This window comes from Pristiophorus japonicus, chromosome 9 (assembly GCF_044704955.1).
Source record: "Pristiophorus japonicus isolate sPriJap1 chromosome 9, sPriJap1.hap1, whole genome shotgun sequence".
Classification (NCBI taxonomy): domain Eukaryota; kingdom Metazoa; phylum Chordata; class Chondrichthyes; family Pristiophoridae; genus Pristiophorus; species Pristiophorus japonicus.
The window spans coordinates 45,080,549-45,104,484 of NC_091985.1; the positions used below are offsets into that span (position 1 = coordinate 45,080,549).

The 23,936-nt window shown below is 58.8% G+C and overlaps 1 protein-coding gene across 1 annotated transcript in view; it reads left to right on the forward strand.

The window, feature by feature from the left end:
• Positions 1-23,936, forward strand: part of LOC139272598 (ALK tyrosine kinase receptor-like) — a 1,661,561-nt gene that overhangs the window by 1,436,341 nt on the left and 201,284 nt on the right. Inside the window, exon 13 of the mRNA XM_070888679.1 lies at positions 9,955-10,105. Coding sequence (XP_070744780.1) covers positions 9,955-10,105 — 151 coding nt within the window. The remainder of the gene's footprint in view (positions 1-9,954; positions 10,106-23,936) is intronic.

A 23,936-nucleotide genomic window follows, 5' to 3' on the forward strand; every position in this document is an offset into this window, starting at 1 on the left:
CACCGCCCTGCCCCCACGACCTCCCCCCAACCCCGCGATCTCCCCCCCACCCCCGCGATCTCCCCCCCACCCCCGCGATCTCCCCCCCACCCCGCGATCTCCCCCCCACCCCCACGATCTCCCCCCCACTCCCGCGATCTCCCCCCCACCCCCGCGATCTCCCCCCCACTCCCGCGATCTCCCCCCCACCCCCACGATCATCGCCCCGCCCCCGCGATCTCCCCCCCACCCCCACGATCATCGCCCCGCCCCCGCGATCTCCCCCCCACCCCCACGATCATCGCCCTGCTCCCACGGTCTCCCCCCCACCCCCACGATCATCGCCCCACCTCCACGATCATCACCCTTCCCCCACGATCACCGCCAAACCCCCACGATCATCGCCCCACCCCCGCAATCATCGCCCTGCCCCCGCGATCACCGCCCTGCCCCCACGATCATCGTCCTACCCCCGCGATCACCGCCCTGCCCCCGCGATCACCGCCCTGCCCCCGCGATCATTGCCCCACCCCCGCGATCACCGCCCTGCCCCCACGATCACCGCCCTGCCCCCGCGATCATTGCCCCACCTCCACGATCATCGCCCCACCCCCGCGATCACCGCCCTGCCCCCGCGATCATTGCCCCACCTCCACGATCATCGCCCCACCCCCGCGATCACCGCCCTGCCCCCGCGATCATTGCCCCACCTCCACGATCATTGCCCCACCCCCGCGATCACCGCCCTGCCCCCGCGATCACCGCCCTGCCCCCGCGATCATTGCCCCACCCCCGCGATCATCGCCCCACCCCCGCGATCACCGCCCTACCCCTGAGTTCACCGTCCCGCCTCCACGATCATCGCCCCACCCCCGCGCTCACCGCCCCACCCCCGCGCTCACCGCCCCACCCCCGCGCTCACCGCCCCGCCCCCGCGATCATCGCCCCGCCCCCACGATCATCGCCCCACCCCCACGATCATCGCCCCACCCCCGCGATCATCGCCCCGCCCCCGCGATCATCGCCCCACCCCCGCGATCACCGCCCCGCCCCCGCGATCATCGCCCCGCCCCCACGATCATCGCCCCACCCCCACGATCATCGCCCTACCCCCGCGATCACCGCCCTGCCCCCGCGATCACCGCCCTGCCCCCGCGATCATTGCCCCACCCCCGCGATCACCGCCCTGCCCCCACGATCACCGCCCTGCCCCCGCGATCATTGCCCCACCTCCACGATCACCGCCCTGCCCCCGCGATCATTGCCCCACCTCCACGATCATTGCCCCACCCCCGCGATCACCGCCCTGCCCCCGCGATCACCGCCCTGCCCCCGCGATCATTGCCCCACCCCCGCGATCATCGCCCCACCCCCGCGATCACCGCCCTACCCCTGAGTTCACCGTCCCGCCTCCACGATCATCGCCCCACCCCCGCGCTCACCGCCCCACCCCCGCGCTCACCGCCCCACCCCCGCGCTCACCGCCCCACCCCCGCGCTCACCGCCCCACCCCCGCGCTCACCGCCCCACCCCCGCGCTCACCGCCCCACCCCCGCGCTCACCGCCCCGCCCCCGCGATCATCGCCCCGCCCCCACGATCATCGCCCCACCCCCACGATCATCGCCCCACCCCCGCGATCATCGCCCCGCCCCCGCGATCATCGCCCCACCCCCGCGATCACCGCCCCGCCCCCGCGATCATCGCCCCGCCCCCACGATCATCGCCCCACCCCCACGATCATCGCCCCACCCCCGCGATCATCGCCCCACCCCGCGATCATCGCCCCACCCCCGCGATCACCGCCCCGCCCCCGCGATCATCGCCCCGCCCCGCGATCATCGCCCCACCCCCGCGATCACCGCCCCACCCCCGCGATCATCGCCCCACCCCCGCGATCACCGCCCTACCCCTGAGTTCACCGTCCCGCCTCCACGATCATCGCCCCACCCCCGCGATCACCGCCCCACCCCCACGATCATCGCCCCACCCCCACGATCATCGCCCTACCCCTGAGTTCACCGCCCCACCCCCACGATCATCGCCCCACCCCCGCGATCACCGCCCTACCCCTGAGTTCACCGTCCCGCCTCCACGATCATCGCCCCACCCCCACGATCATCGCCCCACCCCCGCGATCATCGCCCCACCCCCGCGATCATCGCCCCACCCCCGCGATCACCGCCCCACCCCCACGATCATCGCCCCACCCCCACGATCATCGCCCTACCCCTGAGTTCACCGCCCCACCCCCACGATCATCGCCCCACCCCCGCGATCACCGCCCTACCCCTGAGTTCACCGTCCCGCCTCCACGATCATCGCCCCACCCCCACGATCATCGCCCCACCCCCGCGATCATCGCCCCACCCCCGCGATCATCGCCCCACCCCCGCGATCACCGCCCCACCCCCGCGATCACCGCCCCACCCCCGCGATCATCGCCCCACCCCCGCGATCACCGCCCTACCCCTGAGTTCACCGTCCCGCCTCCACGATCATCGCCCCACCCCCGCGATCACCGCCCCACCCCCACGATCATCGCCCCACCCCCGCGATCACCGCCCTACCCCTGAGTTCACCGTCCCGTCTCCACGATCACCGCCCCACCCCCGCGATCACCGCCCTACCCCTGAGTTCACCGTCCCGCCTCCACGATCACCGCCCCACCCCCGCGCTCACCGCCCCACCCCCGCGCTCACCGCCCCACCCCCGCGCTCACCGCCCCACCCCCGCGCTCACCGCCCCGCCCCCGCGCTCACCGCCCCGCCCCCGCGCTCACCGCCCCACCCCCGCGCTCACCGCCCCGCCCCCGCGCTCACCGCCCCCCCCCGCGCTCACCGCCCTACCCCTGAGTTCACCGTCCCGCCTCCACGATCACCGTCCCGCCCCCGCGCTCACCGCCCTACCCCTGAGTTCACCGCCCCACCCCCACGATCATCGCCCCACCCCCGCGATCACCGCCCTACCCCCACGATCATCGTCCTACCCCCGCGATCACCGCCCTGCCCCCACGGTCTCCCCCCCACCCCCACGATCATTGCCCCACCCCCGCGATCACCGCCCTGCCCCCACGATCACCGCCCTGCCCCCGCGATCATTGCCCCACCTCCACGATCATCGCCCCACCCCCGCGATCACCGCCCTGCCCCCGCGATCATTGCCCCACCTCCACGATCATCGCCCCACCCCCGCGATCACCGCCCTGCCCCCGCGATCATTGCCCCACCTCCACGATCATTGCCCCACCCCCGCGATCACCGCCCTGCCCCCGCGATCACCGCCCTGCCCCCGCGATCATTGCCCCACCCCCGCGATCATCGCCCCACCCCCGCGATCACCGCCCTACCCCTGAGTTCACCGTCCCGCCTCCACGATCATCGCCCCACCCCCGCGCTCACCGCCCCACCCCCGCGCTCACCGCCCCACCCCCGCGCTCACCGCCCCGCCCCCGCGATCATCGCCCCGCCCCCACGATCATCGCCCCACCCCCACGATCATCGCCCCACCCCCGCGATCATCGCCCCGCCCCCGCGATCATCGCCCCACCCCCGCGATCACCGCCCCGCCCCCGCGATCATCGCCCCGCCCCCACGATCATCGCCCCACCCCCACGATCATCGCCCTACCCCCGCGATCACCGCCCTGCCCCCGCGATCACCGCCCTGCCCCCGCGATCATTGCCCCACCCCCGCGATCACCGCCCTGCCCCCACGATCACCGCCCTGCCCCCGCGATCATTGCCCCACCTCCACGATCACCGCCCTGCCCCCGCGATCATTGCCCCACCTCCACGATCATTGCCCCACCCCCGCGATCACCGCCCTGCCCCCGCGATCACCGCCCTGCCCCCGCGATCATTGCCCCACCCCCGCGATCATCGCCCCACCCCCGCGATCACCGCCCTACCCCTGAGTTCACCGTCCCGCCTCCACGATCATCGCCCCACCCCCGCGCTCACCGCCCCACCCCCGCGCTCACCGCCCCACCCCCGCGCTCACCGCCCCACCCCCGCGCTCACCGCCCCACCCCCGCGCTCACCGCCCCACCCCCGCGCTCACCGCCCCACCCCCGCGCTCACCGCCCCGCCCCCGCGATCATCGCCCCGCCCCCACGATCATCGCCCCACCCCCACGATCATCGCCCCACCCCCGCGATCATCGCCCCGCCCCCGCGATCATCGCCCCACCCCCGCGATCACCGCCCCGCCCCCGCGATCATCGCCCCGCCCCCACGATCATCGCCCCACCCCCACGATCATCGCCCCACCCCCGCGATCATCGCCCCACCCCGCGATCATCGCCCCACCCCCGCGATCACCGCCCCGCCCCCGCGATCATCGCCCCGCCCCGCGATCATCGCCCCACCCCCGCGATCACCGCCCCACCCCCGCGATCATCGCCCCACCCCCGCGATCACCGCCCTACCCCTGAGTTCACCGTCCCGCCTCCACGATCATCGCCCCACCCCCGCGATCACCGCCCCACCCCCACGATCATCGCCCCACCCCCACGATCATCGCCCTACCCCTGAGTTCACCGCCCCACCCCCACGATCATCGCCCCACCCCCGCGATCACCGCCCTACCCCTGAGTTCACCGTCCCGCCTCCACGATCATCGCCCCACCCCCACGATCATCGCCCCACCCCCGCGATCATCGCCCCACCCCCGCGATCATCGCCCCACCCCCGCGATCACCGCCCCACCCCCACGATCATCGCCCCACCCCCACGATCATCGCCCTACCCCTGAGTTCACCGCCCCACCCCCACGATCATCGCCCCACCCCCGCGATCACCGCCCTACCCCTGAGTTCACCGTCCCGCCTCCACGATCATCGCCCCACCCCCACGATCATCGCCCCACCCCCGCGATCATCGCCCCACCCCCGCGATCATCGCCCCACCCCCGCGATCACCGCCCCACCCCCGCGATCACCGCCCCACCCCCGCGATCATCGCCCCACCCCCGCGATCACCGCCCTACCCCTGAGTTCACCGTCCCGCCTCCACGATCATCGCCCCACCCCCGCGATCACCGCCCCACCCCCACGATCATCGCCCCACCCCCGCGATCACCGCCCTACCCCTGAGTTCACCGTCCCGTCTCCACGATCACCGCCCCACCCCCGCGATCACCGCCCTACCCCTGAGTTCACCGTCCCGCCTCCACGATCACCGCCCCACCCCCGCGCTCACCGCCCCACCCCCGCGCTCACCGCCCCACCCCCGCGCTCACCGCCCCACCCCCGCGCTCACCGCCCCGCCCCCGCGCTCACCGCCCCGCCCCCGCGCTCACCGCCCCACCCCCGCGCTCACCGCCCCGCCCCCGCGCTCACCGCCCCCCCCCGCGCTCACCGCCCTACCCCTGAGTTCACCGTCCCGCCTCCACGATCACCGTCCCGCCCCCGCGCTCACCGCCCTACCCCTGAGTTCACCGCCCCACCCCCACGATCATCGCCCCACCCCCGCGATCACCGCCCTACCCCTGAGTTCACCGTCCCGTCTCCACGATCACCGCCCCACCCCCGCGCTCACCGCCCTACCCCTGAGTTCACCGCCCCACCCCCACGATCATCGCCCCACCCCCGCGATCACCGCCCTACCCGTGAGTTCACCGTCCCGCCTCCACGATCACCGCCCCACCCCCGCGCTCACCGCCCCACCCCCGCGCTCACCGCCCCACCCCCGCGATCACCGCCCTACCCCTGAGTTCACCGCCCCGCCCCCGCGATCATCGCCCCGCCCCCGCGATCATCGCCCCACCCCCGCGATCACCGCCCCACCCCCACGATCATCGCCCCACCCCCGCGATCACCGCCCTACCCCTGAGTTCACCGTCCCGCCTCCACGATCATCGCCCCACCCCCGCGATCACCGCCCCACCCCCACGATCATCGCCCCACCCCCGCGATCACCGCCCTACCCCTGAGTTCACCGTCCCGTCTCCACGATCACCGCCCCACCCCCGCGATCACCGCCCTACCCCTGAGTTCACCGTCCCGTCTCCACGATCATCGCCCCACCCCCGCGATCACCGCCCTACCCCTGAGTTCACCGTCCCGCCTCCACGATCACCGCCCCACCCCCGCGCTCACCGCCCCACCCCCGCGCTCACCGCCCCGCCCCCGCGCTCACCGCCCCGCCCCCGCGCTCACCGCCCCGCCCCCGCGCTCACCGCCCCACCCCCGCGCTCACCGCCCTACCCCTGAGTTCACCGTCCCGCCTCCACGATCACCGTCCCGCCCCCGCGCTCACCGCCCTACCCCTGAGTTCACCGTCCCGTCTCCACGATCACCGCCCCACCCCCGCTCTCACCGCCCTACCCCTGAGTTCACCGCCCCACCCCCACGATCATCGCCCCACCCCCGCGATCACCGTCCCGCCCCCGCGCTCACCGCCCTACCCCTGAGTTCACCGCCCCACCCCCACGATCATCGCCCCACCCCCGCGATCACCGCCCTACCCCTGAGTTCACCGTCCCGTCTCCACGATCACCGCCCCACCCCCGCGCTCACCGCCCTACCCCTGAGTTCACCGCCCCACCCCCACGATCATCGCCCCACCCCCGCGATCACCGCCCTACCCGTGAGTTCACCGTCCCGCCTCCACGATCACCGCCCCACCCCCGCGCTCACCGCCCCACCCCCGCGCTCACCGCCCCACCCCCGCGATCACCGCCCTACCCCTGAGTTCACCGCCCCGCCCCCGCGATCATCGCCCCGCCCCCGCGATCACCGCCCCACCCCCACGATCATCGCCCCACCCCCGCGATCACCGCCCTACCCCTGAGTTCACCGTCCCGCCTCCACGATCATCGCCCCACCCCCGCGATCACCGCCCCACCCCCACGATCATCGCCCCACCCCCGCGATCACCGCCCTACCCCTGAGTTCACCGTCCCGCCTCCACGATCATCGCCCCACCCCCACGATCATCGCCCCACCCCCGCGATCATCGCCCTACCCCTGAGTTCACCGTCCCGCCTCCACGATCATCGCCCCACCCCCGCGATCACCGCCCCACCCCCACGATCATCGCCCCACCCCCGCGATCACCGCCCTACCCCTGAGTTCACCGTCCCGCCTCCACGATCATCGCCCCACCCCCGCGATCACCGCCCTACCCCTGAGTTCACCGTCCCGTCTCCACGATCACCGCCCCACCCCCGCGATCACCGCCCTACCCCTGAGTTCACCGTCCCATCTCCACGATCATCGCCCCACCCCCGCGATCACCGCCCTACCCCTGAGTTCACCGTCCCGCCTCCACAATCACCGCCCCACCCCCGCGCTCACCGCCCCACCCCCGCGCTCACCGCCCCACCCCCGCGCTCACCGCCCCGCCCCCGCGCTCACCGCCCCGCCCCCGCGCTCACCGCCCCACCCCCGCGCTCACCGCCCCGCCCCCGCGCTCACCGCCCCACCCCCGCGCTCACCGCCCTACCCCTGAGTTCACCGTCCCGCCTCCACGATCACCGTCCCGCCCCCGCGCTCACCGCCCTACCCCTGAGTTCACCGTCCCGTCTCCACGATCACCGCCCCACCCCCGCGCTCACCGCCCTACCCCTGAGTTCACCGCCCCACCCCCACGATCATCGCCCCACCCCCGCGATCACCGCCCTACCCGTGAGTTCACCGTCCCGCCTCCACGATCACCGCCCCACCCCCGCGCTCACCGCCCCACCCCCGCGCTCACCGCCCCACCCCCGCGCTCACCGCCCCACCCCCGCGCTCACCGCCCTACCCCTGAGTTCACCGTCCCGCCTCCACGATCATCGCCCCACCCCCGCGATCACCGCCCCACCCCCACGATCATCGCCCCACCCCCGCGATCACCGCCCTACCCCTGAGTTCACCGTCCCGCCTCCACGATCATCGCCCCACCCCCACGATCATCGCCCCACCCCCGCGATCATCGCCCCACCCCCGCGATCATCGCCCCACCCCCGCGATCATCGCCCCACCCCCGCGATCACCGCCCCACCCCCACGATCACCGCCCCACCCCCGCGCTCACCGCCCCACCCCCGCGCTCACCGCCCCACCCCCGCGCTCACCGCCCCGCCCCCGCGCTCACCGCCCCGCCCCCGCGCTCACCGCCCCGCCCCCGCGCTCACCGCCCCACCCCCGCGCTCACCGCCCCGCCCCCGCGCTCACCGCCCCACCCCCGCGCTCACCGCCCTACCCCTGAGTTCACCGTCCCGCCTCCACGATCACCGTCCCGCCCCCGCGCTCACCGCCCTACCCCTGAGTTCACCGTCCCGTCTCCACGATCACCGCCCCACCCCCGCGCTCACCGCCCTACCCCTGAGTTCACCGCCCCACCCCCACGATCATCGCCCCACCCCCGCGATCACCGCCCTACCCGTGAGTTCACCGTCCCGCCTCCACGATCACCGCCCCACCCCCGCGCTCACCGCCCCACCCCCGCGCTCACCGCCCCACCCCCGCGCTCACCGCCCCACCCCCGCGCTCATCGCCCTACCCCTGAGTTCACCGTCCCGCCTCCACGATCACCGTCCCGCCCCCGCGATCATCGCCCCACCCCCACGATCATCGCCCCACCCCCACGATCACCGCCCCACCCCCGCGCTCACCGCCCTACCCCTGAGTTCACCGCCCCACCCCCACGATCACCGCCCCACCCCCGCGCTCACCGCCCTACCCCTGAGTTCACCGTCCCGCCCCCACGATCACCGCCCTACCCCTGAGTTCACCGCCCCACCCCCACGATCAGCGCCCCACCCCCGCGCTCACCGCCCTACCCCTGAGTTCACCGCCCCACCCCCACGATCACCGCCCCACCCCCGCGCTCACCGCCCTACCCCTGAGTTCACCGCCCCACCCCCACGATCACCGCCCCACCCCCGCGCTCACCGCCCTACCCCTGAGTTCACCGTCCCGCCTCCACGATCACCGTCCCGCCCCCGCGATCACCGCCCTACCCCTGAGTTCACCGCCCCACCCCCACGATCATCGCCCCACCCCCGCGATCACCGCCCTACCCGTGAGTTCACCGTCCCGCCTCCACGATCACCGCCCCACCCCCGCGCTCACCGCCCCACCCCCGCGCTCACCGCCCCACCCCCGCGCTCACCGCCCCACCCCCGCGCTCACCGCCCCACCCCCGCGCTCACCGCCCTACCCCTGAGTTCACCGTCCCGCCTCCACGATCACCGTCCCGCCCCCGCGATCACCGCCCTACCCCTGAGTTCACCATCCCGCCTCCACGATCACCGCCCCACCCCCGCGCTCACCGCCCCACCCCTGAGTTCACCGTCCCGTCTCCACGATCACCGCCCCACCCCCGCGATCACCGCCCTACCCCTGAGTTCACCGTCCCGCCTCCACGATCACCGCCCCACCCCCGCGCTCACCGCCACACCCCTGAGTTCACCGTCCCGCCTCCACGATCACCGCCCCACCCCCGCGCTCACCGCCCCACCCCTGAGTTCACCGTCCCGCCTCCACGATCACCGTCCCGCCCCCGCGATCACCGCCCTACCCCTGAGTTCACCGCCCCACCCCCACGATCATCGCCCCACCCCCGCGATCACCGCCCTACCCCTGAGTTCACCGTCCCGTCTCCACGATCACCGCCCCACCCCTGCGATCACCGCCCTACCCGTGAGTTCACCGCCCCACCCCCGCGATCACCGCCCTACCCCTGAGTTCACCGTCCCGTCTCCACGATCACCGCCCACGTATCCCTGTGATCCCCGCCTCCACCACCATCACCTGCACAGCAGCGAATTTCCCGCTCAACAACCCGGAGAAATTAATTAAAATGTGCCCTGCAGTTAAATGCCCCCATGGCATTCAGGGAACGCTTAACTCCGTGTTGCCCCCCACTCTGAACTCGCACCTCGGTAAATATCGAAGCCATTGCCACCGTTAAAGCTTAAAGTAGAATTAATGGGAATAGAAAGGTTGTTTCTTGTGAATGTATGGATAAAACTTTCCCATCTACCTGCAGGCTATCAGCTTATGGAGCAGCTGGAGGCATAGGAGGAAAGGGCAACTTTAGGAGGTTTCACGGTGTGTTAGTACAAGCCACGTTCCAGCTGGAAAAGGATCTGATTCTGTACATACTGGTTGGGCAGCAGGGAGAAGATGCCTGTCCCAATGTAAGTAGACATTGAGTTAATTTTACATGTCCTCTTCCCTATAAGGACATAACATAATTATTGGAAACATAAAAAGGCCTGGGTGCAGGAAACTTGCTTTTATATTATTGATGTCAACCCCACCAGCTGACCTTGCAAGTATATCCTCAATCCCTGCTCTGCAGAAATGCATCTAATTACCTTGGTAATCCTTTTATATTGTTAACTTCAATGGCCTTGCATCGTAACTTATTCCTCAACTCTTATTATTCTGATGTTTCTCATGATTAACTTTACCCATTTGTTCTATTTACATGAATGTGTCAAAGAATTTTGATATATATGAAACAAATCCTATAATTGCATTATATAATTCACTAAAAGTCCTGTTAATATGTGTTGCATCGAAAAGCAGAAAGATTTATTGTCTCTTGTTCAATCTGATCAAATAAAGTCAATATGTTATACAATTGCAAACAAAATAAGACAGTGGGTGTATACATAAGAATATTAAAAAAGTATTGGACAAGAAAATAGCATTCAATCCATCATAAGAACATAAGAACATAAGAACATAAGAAATAGGAGCAGCAGTAGGCCCTACGGCCCCTCGAGCCTGCTCCGCCATTCAATAAGATCCTGGCTGATCATCGACCTCAACTCCCGATCTCCATATTCCTTGATTCACCTGGAGTCCAAAAATCTATCTCAGCCTTGAATATACTCAACGCCTGAGCATCCACAGCCCTCTGGGGCAGAGAATTCCAAAGATTCATAACCCTCTGAGTGAAGAAATTTCTCCTCATCTCAGTCTTAAATGGTCGACCCCTTTCCTGAGACTGTGCCCCCTAGTTCTAGACTCTCCAGTCAGGGGAAACAACCTCTCAGCATCTACCCTGTCAATCCCCCTCAGAATCTTGTATGTTTCAATGAGCTCATCTCTCATTCTTCGAAACTCCAGAGAGTACAGGACCAATCTATTCAATCTCTCCTCATAGGACAACCCTCTCATCCCAGGGATCAATTAGTGAAACTACGTTGCAACACCTCTAAGGCCTATTGATTCTGCAGATCATGTTCACTCTCATCTACTGCATCAAACCCCATCTATTCTCTAAAGAAAGTTTCTACATATTCCTGCCACTGCCTAAAAATACATTTCCACAGTATCCATTAAGCCCATATTGCAAAATTCGACTAGTTGCCTTCCTTGGTGGGACATTCTCATGGTACCAGCAGTCAGGGCCAATTGACCCCAAAAATCTGCAGCCCGTCCATCATACATCTGCCATAACTTTAATGGGAATCTGTTTGAGGGGCTGGAATTTAAGATAGGGCCCGGATAGACCGATCCAGGATTGGTATAGCAATTCCCGCTTGGCCTTGTAAGGCGCGGAATGCCTTAAAGGGAACAGGATCAGCAACTGGTGCAAAAAGGGGTCTGCTGGGGACAATGGTGGTGGTGGTGGGGGACCCGGGGGGGGCGACCCAGGGGGTGGGGGGGGGACCCGGGGGGGTGGGGGGTATGGAGAGACCCGGGGGGGATCCCGGGGGTGGAGGAGTACCGGGGGGACCTGGGGGGTGGGGGACCGGGGTGGGGGTCACCCAGGGGGTTGGGGGAGGACCCGGGGGGGGGACACGGGGTGTGGGGGGGAACCCGGGGGGGGGGAGGGATCCAGGGGGGACACGGGGTGTGGGGGGGGGACCCGGGGGGAACACGGGGGGGGTCCCAGGGGGCAGGGAACCCGGGGGGTGCGGGACCGGGGGGGGGACACACAGGGTGTGGGGGGGGGGACTCGGGGGGGAGGTCCCGGGGCAGAGGGAGGGGGAGAGACCCGGCATCCCTCCAGCACAGCCACTATGTCACCAAACCTTCTGGTTTTGTGATGGGTCGGCACCCTAGCTGTGCCCGTAGTGGCATTGCCATTTAAATGTGGGACCTCCCCCTGATCACACAAACTTCAGGGGCGGCTCCAGGCAGGCACATCTCGGCACTCAGCCTGGCGTGCCTCCCTCGCACATTGCCTTCTGATTTTGGGATTGAACAGCATTGGGCTTGATAATTACCCTAAAGGATGAATTCCAGAATTAATCCTGATACAATCTGGAAATGTCCACACACTGCAGTTTGGATGGGATCCGCCCAGTCGCTTTCCTACTCCATAACATTGGGTAGAGATTGAATCACCGATGTAAATATGCAGATGGGCTGAACACAGCCCTTGGGGGAGGAGGTACTGGAGATGCATCAGATGATGCAGGCTCACAATCTTCATTCACTGTTTTATTTACTCTGCTCAAAATTGTTTTGCTGATTAAAGTTATAATATTTGCATTTATGCTGTACCTTATCGTGTTGAAATGTATCGAAGAGCTTTATACATAACAAATGACTTTGAAATTCTATGATTGTTGCTACATGTGCAAAACGTAAGCCATTCTCGACCAGCAACATTCCACAAGCAGCAAGGAGATTAATGAAAGTCTGATTTTGTTTCTGTCGGTTGGTTGAGGGAGGAATGTTAGCCCGGACATTGGGAGAACTCCCTGCGCTTCCTGTAATAGTGCCATGGGATCTAACATCCACCTGCACCAGTGGAGCAATCAGACGTCAGAAAGGCAGCACCTCCAACAATACAACAGTGTCTTAATAATGCATTGATAATGCATTCAGCCCGTTTATAAGCTCAAACCTATTGCATGGGGCTAACACACAACCATTTTTCTGATGATGCACATTCTGTTTTATTTTTGACCTGAAAATCTAGCCCAATGTTTAGAACAAAAGAAAAGAAAGCCAAGAAAAGAACATCAGGCTGTCAGTGCTTGCTCACCCTATGCAGTAACTGGTGGACTTCTGTGCATCAGACTGCACCCCCCACCCCCACCCACTAACAGTTAATGGTAACTCCTGGTGGAGGTACAAGAAAACAAGAAAAGGTTTCTGGCCAGATTTTATATTTATTTATTGGATGTGGGCATCACTGGCAAGGCCAGCATTTATTGTCCATCCCTAACTGCCCGTGAGAAGGTGGTGAGCCGCCTTATACAACTGAATGGCTTGCTAAGCCATTTCGGAGGGGCCGAAATTCAGCCTCTCGAAAAGGCCTCTTACTGCCGGAGAGTGGCAGCCAAGCGGCGGAGCCAGGTAGCCGCTGACTTGCGTTCGAATGTCCCCCGCCAGCAAACTTCACCTGGGGGGTTTTCGCAGCGGTGTTCACTTCCGCCGTGCTGCTGCTGACCTCTCCTAAGTGGGTAATCAAAGTGCGCATTGCCGATCTCCTGCACCTCCAGCGAAATTCATCTGTAAATATCTTCAACCCACCGCGTGGTACCCCCGACAGCTTTTTCTGTCGGTGCACGGCGCTCGAAGTGTGTGCGACATGGCTGTGTGTCGGTTATTCGGGGGCCGGGGGCGGGGGCGCACACTGCCACGGCCACCATCTTTTTTTTTGTCGACCAACTGCCATGTCGGACCGATAATTATGCCCCGTGTTCGACCAGGCCACCAACAGGCAGCCTGGCACCACCTCTTGGGTGCCAGGCTGCTGACCCGGCTGAAACCCTCCCTGGTGGTCCAGTGGGCCGAAGTTTTAAAATGGCGCAGGCTCTCCCCTTTAAATGAAAGGCAGAGACATGGTGACACGCACGCGTCGTGACATCATCAGCGCCAGGCTGCTGACTGACAGCGGCAGATACTCCGCCCACCTCCATTTCCGCCCCTCTAGGCTCACCGCCGCACCTCCGCCCCCATTATGATCAACTTCCGGGCCACTCCAAAAAAAATTGCCAAAGTGCTGAATTTCGCACAGGAGGCCACTTCATCCACGGTGGTGGAAAAAACACATCCACTGCGGTCGGTGCAACCCGTTTCAGGCGGTCCTATATCTCTACTCCAACCACTTGACTGTGGGTCTGGAGTCACATATAGGCCAGACCAGGTAAGGACGGCAGATTTCTTTCCCTAAAGGATATTAGTGAACCAGATGGGTTTTTACAATATTCCAGTAGTTTGATAGTCACTATTACTGATACTACCAGATAAATTCCAGATTTATTTAATTAACTGAATTTTAAATTGGTGGAATCTGAGCTTGAACTAGATGTTTAATCCAGTAACATAACCATGATACTACTGTTCCCATTTCAAGCTAAAGTCTGAGAAAATCCTTCCCAATTCCATTATACAATCAAGCCAGTTACAGGATGCTACCATGCCTTGCTCTGTCTTTGTAAAGTCCCTTCTTATAGGATTATAGTATAACCATATAATACTTTGAATTACGTTCATTCGTTTACATTCCATGCTATGCTTTCACTCGCTGGGATTTTATATTATATAAAGTAAGGTTTATGAATCATTGTCGAATATTTCTATGTTTTGTGTTCATCTGCCCACTGACATTTTAGCCGGGTAGTTTTTCACTGTTGGTTGATTAATTGTGATTACAGCATTCAAGTGGTTTCCCCATTCTCTTTCATCATTCAAAGATAAATATTGTTAACTTTGCTATTCACGCTGCCAGCTAAAAATATGCATCTATTAAAGATCAATGAGCCAAGAATAAAGCTTAGAAGAAAAGAAATTTGCTGAAGCATTTGCAGTACATTTGTCTTTTACAGGCGTTTCACTGCAGTTGTCACTGGGGCATTTCATTATTTTGCCTTGATACAGGATAATCTCTTGCATTTACCTTAGCTATTTGTCTGCCTATCGATCAGCGTTACAAAACCATTACATAAAACATCATATAGCTAGAGGATCTTCCATAGTGTTGCTCGTGGTGAGTCAACGAACACAGTGGGGTAGACTTTGACAGTGCGACAGTGTAAAATGGATAATAGTGAATTAGCAGCCCAGTTTATATCTCTCCCGAATTTTATTTCCACTGAAGGTAATGTGTGCTGTGAAGGAAGCAAGGAAGATCTTTGTACAACAACAACTAGCATTTATATAATGCCTTTAACGTAGCAAAATGTCCCAAGGCATTTCACAGGAGTGTTATCAAACAAAATTTGACACCAAGCCACAAAGGGGGATATTAGGGCAAAGGTAGGTTTTAAGGAACGTCTTAAAGGAGAATAAGAGGTAGAGACGTGGAGAGGTTTAGGGAGGGAATTCCACAGTTCGGACCTCGGCAGCTGAAGGCACAGTCACCAATGGTGGAACGATTAAAATCAGGGATGCTTAAAAGACCAGAATTAGAGGAGCACAGAGATCTCGGAGAGTTATGGGGCTGAAGGAGGTTGTAAAGATAGGAAGAGTGAGGCCATGGAGGAATTTTAAAATAAGGATGAGAATTTTTAAATTGAGGTGTTGCTTAACTGGGAACCAATGTAGGTCAGTGAGCACAGGGGTGATGGGTGAACAGGACTTGATGCGAGTTAGGATAGGGGTAGCAGGTTTTGGATGAGCTTAAGTTTATGGGAGTTGGAAGATGGAAGGTATTGTGTTCCTAACACAGATGAGACTGCACACAGGGAGGTTAAAATAACGGTGACCTCAGTTTATTAAGACACTCCAGAGTGAGGAACAGGCATTAGGGGCCGGCTTATGTACAGTGCTCCCAAGGGATGCTGGGATCCCTTAGGATTTCAGGGGATGCACTTCCTGGTGGTGGAACATGGGAGTGTATGCTTTACAGATACACAACATCACTCCCCCACAAAGTCAAAGTGAAAGTATTTACAAGGTGAGGCGGTCAGGAGCCTTTCTTTCCCTGGTGGACCGCCTCGGTACAAATGTTTGTTCTGGTGTGTTGGCTGTGCCCTCGCTGGGCTGGCGAGCTGTTGGCCCTGCAGGGCTGCTGGGTGAGCCTGGCCTTGCTTGGCTGTTGGGCGTGATGGGTTCAATTTCCTGGTCCAGGGTGGTGTCGTTGATCCTTTGGGTGTGTGTTGTGGGCTCGAAAAAGGTGGTGTCTGCTGTGGCAGTCTGTGAACCGCAGCCTCGTTTGGTCCAGGTGCTTTCTGCAAATTTGTCCATTGTCTCGTTTGACTACAAACACCCTACTCCCTTCTTTAGCTATCACCGTGCCCGCGATCCACTTGGGACCATGTCCATAGTTTAGCACATACACAGGGTCATTCAGATCAATTTCCCGTGACATAGTGGCTCGACCATCATTTACATTTTGTTGCTGCCGCCTGCTCTCTACCTGATCATGCAGGTTGGGGTGAACCAGTGAGAGTGGGGTCTCGGGACAGGCGGGTTTGGAGTGAGCCTTCTATGACTCGTTTAAGGCTCTGTTTGATGGTTTGTACTGAGGCTGGTTTAAACGGGGCCGAGGTGACATGTTTGATCCCATTGCGGGTCATGAATTCTTTAAATTCGGCACTGGTGAAACATGGCCTGTTGTCACTAACCAGTATGTCAGGCAGGCCGTGGGTGGCAAACATGGCCCTCAGGCTTTCAATGGTGGCGGTGGCGGTGCTTCCCGACATTATTTCACATTCAATCCATTTTGAAAAAGCATCCACCACCACCAGGAACATTTTACCGAGAAACGGGCCCACATAGTCGACATGGATCCTTGACCATGGTCTGGAGGGCCAGGACCACAAACTTAGTGGTGCCTCTCTGGGCGCATTGCTCAACTGAGCACACACGCTGCATTGCCGTACACAGGACTCTAAGTCACAGTCAATACCGGGCCACCACACGTGAGATCTGGCTATCGCTTTCATCATTACTATACCCGGGTGCGTGCTGTGGAGATCCGAGATGAACGTCTCCCTGCCCTATTTGGGTAGCACTACACGGTTACCCCACAACAGGCCGTCTGCCTGAATGGACAGCTCGTCCTTTCGCAGCTGGAAAGGCTTGATTAGCTCTTGCATTTCAATGGGGATGCTGGCCCAGCTCCCATGCAGTACACAGTTTTTTACTAGGGACAGCAGAGGATCTTGGCTGGTCCAAATTCTAATCTGGCGGGCCGTGACAGGTGATTTATCATTTTCAAATGCTTCCATGACCATCAGCAAGTCTGCGGGCTGCGCCACCATCAACAAGTTTGCAGGCTGCGCCATTTCCACCCCCGTAGTGGGCAATGGTAGCCGACTGAGAGCATCCGCACAGTTTTCGGTGCCTGGCCTGTGGCGGATGGTATAGTTATACGCTGATATGCGGGCTGGGGCATTAGTATTTATCCCCTTGTTTTCAGCGAACAGGGATATGAGCGGCTTGTGATCGGTTTCCAGCTCAAATTTGAGGCCAAACAGGTACTGATGCATTTTCTTTACCCCGAACACACACGCTAATGCCTCTTTCTCAATCATGCTGTAGGCCCTCTCGGCCTTAGACAAGCTCCTGGAAGCATAGGCGACAGGTTGCGACTTCCCCGTGTTAGCGAGAATATACCTTCCAAAAATCACTCATCACTCAGGGTCAGTCCATACATCAAAACGGTTTATTACGCCGGCGGGAGATGAAGCAACTGGTGGGTCCAGGTACCTCTCTCCGCCGAACAAAGGGTTTCATGGATTTTTATATGTTTTACAACAGTTTACTACAGTTATATCAGCCCATTTTGGCCGGACACTATCCAATCATATTGATTATAGATTACATATAGATTCAATTAGACCAATACAGTTAGTCTCTAAACATTAGGTGGCTGCGTGATCGCCTCATGTGTTGCCAAAAGATGTGTTGCTAAGAGATGTGTTGCTAAGAGTTACTCATGATGATCTTGTGACATGGTCCAAGCCCCCCTTATCTTACTGCCCTTGGGTGCTGTCTTTGGTAGTCTCCTTATCTTAGTCCTGTTACAGAGTCGTATTGTTCTAACATGGACTAGGACATCTGCAGAGCTGAAGTGTATTCCTGTGTGAGAACACAGCAGTTATCAGTAACTAAGAATGCAGTCTCTTTCCTGCTGGCTGAAATCTCTTGGGGCTTTGCTAAACCACGAGCAGCCATCTTTATATACTACAGTTACATATTTCATTCTAACATCTATGCTACAGGTGCCGTTGCCCTAGGGGGAAAACTTTTCTCTATAACAATCCCCCCTTTCGGTCAAGGGGCTAACCCTAGCCCCCTGAAACCGACACTAATTTATATTATATTATGTTTGTGTACCCCTGGTACTCCCTGCTTCAACGCGCTGGCCAGTCACGCGATTTCAGGAGTCCCAGTTGTTTTAGATCAAATTAATATAGTTCGAATCGCCCCTTTCGCCTGTCACGCGAACTTCCTTGCTTATCTGAGCTCTGGTATTAAACCTCCGCTGTTGTGCATAATATCTGCAGGACCAGCAAGCCATGACTCCCCATGCTAACGCTAGGACTAGCTGTATTCCGACCAGTATATGTGATATAATTCGAATCCAAGGGTGGGTGTTAACATTCATCCCCCAGTTCCAAACCCTCCTCCACCAACTCTCATCCTGCAGCTCTGTGTTGGTGTCTTTCTCCAGTATTTCAATCTTTGTCCGTAGTTGGTGGTAGAGTTTAACAGATTGTCCGACTCTAAGTCTTAGTTCCCTTAGTACTTCTGCTGAATGGGGAATAGGGGCCTGTTCTGGCTCGTCATAGTCCTGCAGGTGATCATGGAGCTGATCGATAGCGTTAATGATTTCCGTACCTCGCTGTCTAACTTGGATAATGCGGGCTTGCCCTACAGTAACGGGTCATAGGGATGTAAAGCAGAAGTTTGGTTGTGGTATCTGGCATTGCAAGCCATTATACTGATATGAGTGTTCCGTGGTAGAGACACAGTATCTCCCTTTGCCTCTGTACCCGGCCCGAGCAAAATGTGTAGGGGCAGGTACTATTTCCAGAACACATTCATCTAATTCTCCCTGTCCCATTGGGTGGGGGCACACTGTGATCTCGCCCCTCTGTTTGCACCCTGTCAGGGAGATGCCGTGTAGCGTGTTATCTCTATGGATAGCGGAGTCTGCGGTTAAATAGTAACGGAGGGAGGCATTGTCCCGTACGACCTTGATATTCTCCAGTTGACAAAGGGAGCTGAGTCTCGTGTGACTATAGGGATCATCAAGACAATCCCCACTCCCGCAGCTGTGCCCATTTGGCAGTTTGGGATCGCTGGGTATACTCTGGTTAGTCCCTTTAGAGTGCAGTTGTCCAGTGTCCCCATCTGGCTAGCTGAGCCAGATGTGAGCTGTCTATCCAGTCCAGTACCTCCCCCTTTGGATCTGATCGAGGTTGTGTCGTATCTATCCCACCATCCATAAACCATAAGCGTGACAGAGTTGCCCCTGTCGGAGCTTTCCGGCATCTTCCTTTTCTCTGTCAATTAGACGATTAATTGTTTTGGCATGTGTCTCGATAACTGAAATTCCATCTAACTGTATCTCCATGCCTTCCCTTCCTAAGTCGGCTTGGTCTTTCTGATTCTGCTCTGCCCGCTCTAACAGTTCCCTCATCAGCTCTTTAATTTGTTCCACCTTTTCATTCAGCCCTTGTCTATCCAGTGAGTTTACTATGGAGGTCCCGGTATTAAAGCCAGTAGCAGCGTCATTAATTATTCCCCTCTTATGCCTCTGCACCTGCTCTTGTCCTCGGAACCTACTGGCACCCATGGCATCGGCAGCCTGCTGCATTACAACCTTACTTAATACATTATACATATTCCTTGCCTGTTCCGTACAATATTCCGGCATTTATATGCCTGAAATATTTATCAGAACAGGCACAATTTCATGCTTATCATTACCATATAATAGTTCACCTTCGTTAAGTAATACAATCCCGTTCTGCGGTCCCGTTGTGATTAACAGACATGGCAAGACTTCGGGTGAAGTGGAGGTCACTATGGGGCGCGGTGTCGAGGGTGGTGAGAAACATACGTACAAAGACACGGCGGCTGCTCCCACCTCTTCAAAATATCCACATATCCCCACCCCTTTTCGGTACATGTCCACCAACTGGGGATAGGGTTTAACAGCGGGCGCACAAATTATCCCGAAAGTACACTTATCAGGTCCTCGGGCCTCTTCCCTTCTGATGCAGTTGACCCTGGTATCCATGGAGCAGTGTACGCATACCTTATTCTTGCTCGCGTGTACCTGCAGCCAGGCATTGAAATAAGTTCTGTCTTTGCTCCAGTCCTTGGCTACTGGGATACATATCCCATCAGTTAAATTAAACAAGATCCCATAGTTGGGGTAAATGTCCAGTGTTTGCTGTATTTCTCGTAGTCCATCCGAGTTATCTGACGTTTGTGCAAATATGGAGATCCCTAGCATCATGCTGCAGAGCTGAAGTGGCTGCTGTAATTCCATCTCGGTGGGTGTTTTATCTAAACTTTAAACAGACTGCCTGGTCGTCACCAGGTGTTAGGTACTGATTTGCTCGCACCGACATTGTTCTGTAAGATTACAGGTAAAGATTAGGTTATCCAAGTTTTTATAGCCGTACCATCTCTATCTCTACCTGTCCTGGTCTGTATAGTCGACGGTTCTGGACTAATATGGGTCGAGCTCGGGCTTGTTCGGTAACCCATCTAAATATTATCCATACTCCTACCAATATTAGGGCCACCATTATGCCTGCAAACACTCCGTCCTTTAAGGTGTTTTGCCATTCCTGGTATTTAGCAGCATACCAGACGGTCTCCCTGAAGGGTACTATCTCGGGGTCCGACATGGTCTTAGTTATATCTCTTCAACTGGGACCAGTGCTTCCACTGGCCCTTTCCTTTCATATCAATACATGCACAGGTGTCACTAGTTAAAATGATATCATAAGGTCCTATCCACCTTGGAGCAAATCCCGTGCGTTCAGGGGTACCAGGACTTTATCCCCTACCTGTGGCAGGTGAGGATCGGTCGTGCCCTGGTCTTGGCTCTCTAGGTCTCGTATGGTCTGCTGGTCCCTCACCTCCTGTCGCAATACTTTTAACTGTGAATCTAATTGTTCAATACGATCCCGTAAGGGCCCCATATCTTCCCCTCCCACTATTACATTCTCAGGGAGTTTCATGGCTCTACCGGTGATTAACTCGAAAGGGGTCAGACCCGTTGTTCGAATTGGGGTGGCCCTAAGCCTCATTAATATACAGGGTAGAACGTCCACCCATCCCTTTCCTGTCTCAGCTATTGCCTTTGCAATTGCTGTTTCAAGGGTATGATTCATACGTTCTACCGTTCCCGAACTTTGGAGGTGATAGGGAATGTGGAACCATTGCCAAATCCCTAATAATCCGCAGGCCTGCTTCATGACCTGTCCTGTGAAGTGCGTGCCTTGGTCAGAATCAATCTGGAGGGGTACCCCCCCAGCGTGGGATGGTGTCGAAGGCGAGGATACAGGCCACAGTGGTGGCCCCACAGTCCCGAGTGGGGAATGCCTCCACCCATCTGGTAAACTGATCTATGATCACCAAACAATATTTCTTCCCTCTACTGTTGGGTAACGGTCCAGTGAAATCGATCTGTAAATTTTCCCACGGTCCTTTAGGGCGTGGCTGATGTCCCAATTTAAACTTTATAGGTTTTCCGGGGTTATGTTGCGTGCATATCAGGCATCGCTGACAATGTTTCGCTACATCTCGCCCTATTCCTGCCCACCACCAGTCCTTTACTAGTTGGTTTAGAGTCCCATCTCTCCCGGCATGGTCCGGTTCGTGATGTAATTTCAGTAGCTCAGTCTGGATAGATGATGGGGCCACTACCTGTCTTCCCTTTTTCCACATACCATCTCCCCCCTTTACCGCCCCCTTTTGTCCCCACTTGGACTGTTCTTCCGGGCTACTTTCCTCCTGTATCTTTTATATATTTAATTCCCCCAGCCCTATCGCGGCTACTTGGGTAGCCTGGGGTTCAGCCTCTTCCGCAGTGCTTCGGGCTGCTTGGTCTGCTAACATGTTTTCCCGTTGCTCTTTGCTCTCAATCTTCTGGTGGGCCTTAACTTTTATTACGGCTGTTGCGAGAGGGTATTTGATGGCTTTTATTAATTCTCGGACTACATTCTCGTGTTTGATATGTCCCCCTCCCGACGTTATAGATCCCCGTCTATTCCAAGCTGTCATATAGTCGTGAACCACCCCAAACACGTATCGACTATCCGTAAAGATGTTCACACGTTTCCCTCTGTTAGTCTCAAGGCTTCTGTCAACGCTACCAGTTCGGCTCAGGAGTGTGGTCCCGTCCTGGTCTACCATAGCCCATCCAGTCCAGAACTGCCCGTTGACGTACCGACGGGATCCGTCGACGTAAAGGGTCAGGTCGGGGTTGACCAGGGGTTCATCGGCTATTTCTCCCTCCTCTCCTTGATCTATCTCTATCTGACACTGGTGGGGCTCGCCCTCAGTCACCATTCCTTCGGCTGGGTTAAACCCTACATCTCTTATTATCTGTACTGACTGATCTTTGGGTATTAATACCGCTTCCCACGTCGCCCGTCGGGCATCTGACACCGTTTTTAACCTTCCCGTGTTCAGCAACTCCACTATAGTATACTTAGTGTGTATAATCAACTGTCCGGACATTGTCACAGGCTCACATACTCTCGCAGCCCAGGCTGCACAATCGAGGGCCGCTACGCATCGATGGAGCCCCTTTACTATCGGGGACTCCTGCGTGGAGTAATACGCTACAGGTCTCATTGCACCCCCCTTTTCTTGGGTCACTACTGCCCTGTAAAAGCTCCCCTCCAGGTTGTAATACACGTGGAATGATTTGGACATGTCTGGTAATTTTAGTGCAGAGGCTGACAGCAGCCCAGCCTTCAACCGGTCATAGGATTTCTCCTGTTCCACTCCCCATTCCACTTGCTCTGTCCCGGGTTTTCCACCCTTGACTAAGCGCTGAATGGGCTCTGCGATCGTCGCGAACTGGGAAATGAAATTCCTATAGTAGTTAAACAGTCCCATTACCCACCGTACGCCCCGCACTGTGGTGGGTCGAGGCATGTCGGCAATCGCTGTTTACCGATCTGTCGGGAGAGTCTTGGTTCCCTGACTAATGTCATGCCCCAAGTATCGTACTCTAGCCTGTCCTATTTGTGCTTTCCTCGGATTTATCTTAAATCCTGCCTTTCCTAACGTTCTCAATACCACAGTTAGGGTGCCTAGATGGTCTCAGTCATTTGACGAGGCTATGAGAATGTCCTCCACGTATTGTACGATCATACTGTTGTACGGTGTTAGGTCGTATTCTTCCAGGGCCCTACTCATAACTCAATGGAAAATGTTTGGAATGTTGTGCAACCCTTGAGGGAGTCGGGTCCACGTATACTGCTTGCCCTGGGAAGTGAAAGCGAACCTTTCCTGAGACCCGGGATCCAATGGGATCGACCAGAATCCATTAGTGATGTTCAGGATGGTAAAAACCTTGTGTTCCAGACTCAGGCCGTTAAAGATCGTGGCAGGACTGGCTGCGATTGGGTATTCTTTGGGTGTTACTTTATTCAGGGCAGTATAGGCTATGGTTAATCGGTAACTATCATCAGGCTTTTTCACCGGTCACATTGGAGAGTTTGTGACTGATACGGTTTGTCTTAATATACCTTGTTCTACCAAGGCTCTTATGATCGACTCCCTGGCCTGTCTGGCTTCAGGTTTAATCAGGTAATGCTTATGGGGAGGGTAAATGGGCCCTATGATCTTTTCTGGTGCTATATTGATAAGTCCACAGTCCTGTTTATCCTTTGCCCATATATCAGGCAGGGCTTGACATATTATTCCCAACATCCAATCTTTAGTCCAGTCCCTGGCTAACATGGCTGCATTACCCACGGTTGCTACATTCCTCACTGAGACCCATTTTCCGGTGATTTTGTCTTTATGTCCCTTTCTCGTCGTCCAGATCACTTGTTTATTTCAGGCATCTATTATCATGCCTAGCTCACTCAACAAATCTATTCCTAGTATGGTACCCTCCGCGTTAGA